Here is a 4986-nt window from a genome sequence, read left to right as displayed (position 1 = left end):
TTTTAACTAACTTCTATAGTTAACTTTACTTATAAAAATAAATAAAATTATAAAAAACAACTAAATTATAATTTTATTCTAACTTATTATTAATTATAAAATAATCAAGTTTGGTAATCTGCATCTTAATAGCACAAGGCTTACGAGGTAATTCCGCACAAGGGTACACTTGTGCTTTTTTCCCGGCAACTTGCTGGACAGAGATTCGCAGCTGGGATCTCTCTGCGGCTTGAGCTTAGCAATGGATGCACGGCAGGGGAGGGGTGAAATCCCCTCCTTTCGGGATGTTATGGCGGGTCAATCTAGCACCAGTCGAGGGAAAGGACGGCTGGCAGAAGAAGTTGATGATACGCCAGTCATGGGGCACCAGTGGCAAGCAAGGCTGGTCAATAAATGCCTTCCACGCCCAAAAAAAAACCAAGGTACGTAATCCCGAATAACAAGTTGGAGGATTATCGTTGCTATATGCGCGACCATGCGTTGATTTGTAAATTCATAGGGTATTGGCCTTCTGAACGGGATCTCCTGAGATGGATCCAACAGCGATGGAAACCGCGAGGCCATATTGATCTCAAATTGGGTGCTAAGGGGTTCTTTACAGTCATTTTTGCCAATTTACAGGACAAGGCCGCGGTGTTTGAAGAGGGTCCCTATTTCATGAATAATGCGGGATTGTTTATACGGTATTGGGAGGATAGATATAATCCGGAGGCAGAGCAAATCAAGGCTGCCCCGCTCTGGGTTCGTCTCTTTGGGTTACCAGATGAATTTTGGGATCCAGAAATATTAGAAGGAATTGGGAATTCAATTGGCTCCTTTGTCAAGGTGGCTGAGACCACAAAGAGGGGTAAATATACATCGTACGCAAGGATTTGTGTGTATATGGACATCTCAGCTCCTTTACCAGACTTTATTGAGCTTGAGTATCAGGATGAAATTTGGCAGCAGCCTATTGATTATGAGCATATACCATTTCGCTGTCGACGCTGTCATGTTATAGTCACCTTGCCAGGGATTTCCCACAGAGTACTGAACAGCCGGTGAATGCCAACCCACAAAGTCATGAACCAATGGCGACAAAGGATACGCCTGACGGTGCTCAACCACGTGAAGGGAGAATTGGGGAAGCATCGGGGTTTCAAGAGGTGCAGAGGAAAAGGAGACCACCTCCTGGGAATCTTAACGTCCACACCCCGGCCCGAAATACCATCCCTGAAAGTCACAATCAGTATACTATTCTTCAAACACAGGTCGCCGAAGGCACTCAGGGTAAGGACACCAACCTAATTGTACAGGACCCGGAGAGCAACGTGACTGCGCCGATGGAAATTATCAAGGATGGCAAGAGGAAAAGTCGAAGCCCAAGTCGGGAACCGGAAGGCGAGGACGAAGCTCGAGATGATAAGCATATAGCTCCAACTCAGGAGGGGCAGGAAGTTATAAAGGCAGCGGGTATTGAGGAAGAATTCATCCTAAAGAAGTTGCTTACTGAGTGGAAAAAACTGGATGAAAGGTTCATTCCAGAGAATGAGAAACAATTATATAAGGAAACCTTTCAACGGTACAAGGAGAAGACGGCTGGTTGTTTAGACTCGCGCTGGTACACGACACTCAGGAAGGGGATAGTCAAGGTAAGCTCGGTCGGAAGAAAGGGCGACGCACGTTGAATGAATCCATTCAAGCAGTGGGCGAGAATCTGGTAAACTCTGGAAAGGTGATACCTCTGTCCGAGGTATTTTTACCAAACCCTCGAAAATTTTAAATGATTGTATTAAGCTGGAATATACGGGGACTTAATAGTCAAGGGAAGCAGCGATATTTGAAGGAACGCGTAAAGAAAGATAAGCCAAGTATTCTGGTACTCCAGGAAACGAAAATGGAAAGTCAACAGCTGGAAGAAATTGTTAAGAAAATGAAACTCGGCTATGAGGTTATGGCTCTAGATGCAATAGCGACAGCAGGGGGATTGGCCGTTTTGTGGAACCCAGAGGAGGTAATTTTCGAACATTGGTATTCTCTTCCTAGAATTCTTTCAGGTGTGTTTCGGTTAGTCGGGATGGGGGAAAGGATTTTGTTTACGGGGGTTTATGGGCCTCACATTCATCGAGACAGGCAGGCGTTCTTGAGGCACCTCCATACTATGAGGAATCTTCTTCCGCATATTCCTTGGATGATTGGGGGGGATTTCAATCTCATTCGGCATTTAGGAGAGAAGAGAGGAGGGGTTAGGAGAGAAGATTCACTTATGGAGGAGTTTAACGATTTGATCAGGGAGTTAAGATTAGTGGACATACATACAACCAATGGTGTACATACCTGGAATAACCGGCGTGGAGGACAGCACCAAATTGCCTCTCGACTGGATCGCTTCTTATTATCAGAGCAAATTTTAAATAGGGATGTCTTCATTGAAGCTACAATTCTCCCTAGCATCGGCTCAGATCACTGGCCCATTCGGTTGGAGGTAGACATAAAGAAGATAAAAGGGAGAAAGCCTTTTCGTTTTGAATCCTTTTGGTTGCGGGATCCCCAATTTGTTCAACAAATGGAAACCTGGTGGAGTCAATGCACTAGTCGAGGCAAAGGAAGTATGCATACAGTTCAGCTGAAGCTTAAGGAACTCAAACAGCGAATCAAAGAATGGAATCGAAAAGAATTTGGGAATATTCATGAGGCTAAGCAGAGGTTGGAAGGTGCCATGGAGATTTTACAGCAAAAAATAATATTGGAAGGCAGAGATGAAGCTACCAGTAGAGAGGAAGGATGTCTAATAAGCCAGTTAGAGGAACGTCGTAAACAGGAGGAGATTTTATGGCGCCAAAAATCAAGGGTCCGATGGTTAAGAGCAGGTGAACGGAATACCAAATTTTTTCATCAAGCCATGATTCAACATAGGCAGCGGAATAGGATTTTTTCTATTAAGAATGCTGCGGGAGAAAGAGAGGTGGAGCAGGTTGGTATTGAAAAGACTTTAGTGGATTATTTTCGGGGGTACTCACGGAAACTCAAAGGGATAGAAGGGAGGCTATTAATAATATATGTAGAGACATACCAAGAACTGTTACACCAGACCAAAATATGGCATTAATGCGGGCAGTTACTATGGAAGAGGTAGAAGAAGTCGTGATGAACATGCCTAAAAATAAGGCTCCGGGTCCAGATGGCTATACCATTGAATTCTTCCAGGCAAGTTGGAAATTTATAGGCCCAGACATCCTGGCAGTGGTGGAGGAATCAAGACTCCGACAGCAAGTATGGTCAGGTCTAAACTCAACTTTCTTCACTTTGATCCCTAAGAACACAACATCGGATGAACCACAGGGTTTCAGGCCCATAGCCCTGTGTAACGTAATTTATAAGATTATATCTACAGTGATAGCGAAAAGGTTGAAACCTCTTCTACCCACATTGATTGCGCCTGAGCAGACTGGGTTTGTGGAGGGGAGGCAAATTTTGGATGGAATTGTGGTCTCCCAGGAGGTGATACATTCTTTAAAACAGAGGAAGAGACCAGGGATGCTCATGAAGCTGGATTTATCTAAAGCATATGATCGTTTGAATTGGGATTATCTAAGAGCAGTCCTCGAAGCTTTTGGGTTTGACCACAGATGGATAGCTTGGATCATTAACCTGGTCTCCACTCCGAATTTCTCCATATTGATTAATGGGATACCTTCAGATCCGTTTAATGCCACAAGGGGTATCAGACAGGGCGACCCTATCTCGCCGTTTCTGTTCATCCTGGCTATGGAAGGATTAAGCAGGAAACTTAAGAAGGAGGTCAGGGTAGGAAGAATCAAAGGCATTCGCTTATGGGGAGACAACCTCATCATAACACATTAGCAGTTTGTTGATGACTTGATGCTGTTTGGAGAAGCATCGCTCAGAGAGGTAAGGGGCTTCAAGCATGTCTTAGAAGTTTTTATGAGCGCTTCAGGTATGGCGGTAAACAACGATAAATCTTGTACTTTTATTTTTAACGCACCTGAAGCTGTTAAGGCCCATTTAACTCGTGTGCTCGGCTTCCGACAGGGTGAATTACCCACCAGGTATTTAGGCATTCAGTTAGACATTAATTCAATGCGTATAAAGAATTGGCAAACTCTAGTTGATAGGATTCGAAAAAGATTGCAAAATTGGTCGTTTAGAACATTGAATTTAGCAAGTCGGGTTGTCCTTTTAAAATCAGTTTTGTTATCCATTCCTATCTACCCGTTATCCATTCTGCCTGCTCCTAAGGGAGTTTTCTGTAAATTAAGGGAAATCTTCGGTAAATTTCTCTGGGAGGGACCGAATCAGCAAAGAAAATGGACATTGGTCTCATGGCAACAAGTAATTAGGAGGAAAGAGGAGGGCGGCCTTGGTCTCAGGGATTTGGAGTTGGTCAATAAGGTTTTAGGGGCGAAGTTATGGTGGCGATGGGTGCAGGGGGGTATGGATATCTGGAAAAGAATCTGGACTCACAAATACAATATGCCACGCTCAGTGGCAGGCCGCCTCCGGGTAGAAGAAACTCCACGAGGGTCGCACATCTGGGAGCTCGCAAGAAATAACAAAACTCTGGTTCGGGACTTTGCTTTCTGGGAAGTCCGTGACGGCAATTTAGCGCGGTTCTGGACGGATGGTTGGCAACAACGGGAAAAGCTGGAGAGACATCCAATTCTACATGACCTTCAAGTTGGGGCGCAGCAGGAAGGACTGGAATATGTTAAGGATTACTGGCGCCAGGCAGGGCTGAATGAAGTGTGGCGAGCCTGGAAGAGACCTCCTGAATGGAATGCGAGAATAAATCTGGAGATTCAACAAATGTATATCAGAGAATTAGATTCGCGAAAAATTAGGATCCGCCCAGGCACTGATATCCTACGCTGGGGGAAAGCACCGCAAGGTATGTTCACAGTTAAAGAGGCTTATTATTGGTTAACAAAGGAGGATGCAATGGCTGACCCAACGCCTTGGAAAAAGCTCTGGGATGCTAAATGGTGG

At 44.6% G+C, this 4986-nt stretch overlaps 1 protein-coding gene across 1 annotated transcript; it reads left to right on the top strand.

Moving 5' to 3' along the window:
• Positions 1-241: 241 nt before the first annotated feature.
• Positions 242-1044, top strand: LOC149159855 (uncharacterized). The gene is made up of 2 exons (XM_089434443.1): positions 242-422; positions 500-1044. The coding sequence occupies exons 1-2, from the start codon at positions 242-244 to the stop codon at positions 1042-1044; spliced, it is 726 nt and encodes a 241-aa protein (XP_089290569.1).
• The last annotated feature ends 3942 nt before the right edge of the window (positions 1045-4986 follow it).

Source organism: Pinus tabuliformis, chromosome 5_2 (genome assembly GCF_031772625.1).
Source record: "Pinus tabuliformis cultivar Carrire ecotype Pingquan chromosome 5_2, CPIR1, whole genome shotgun sequence".
Classification (NCBI taxonomy): domain Eukaryota; kingdom Viridiplantae; phylum Streptophyta; class Pinopsida; order Pinales; family Pinaceae; genus Pinus; species Pinus tabuliformis.
This window is presented reverse-complemented; position numbering and strand designations above follow the sequence as displayed.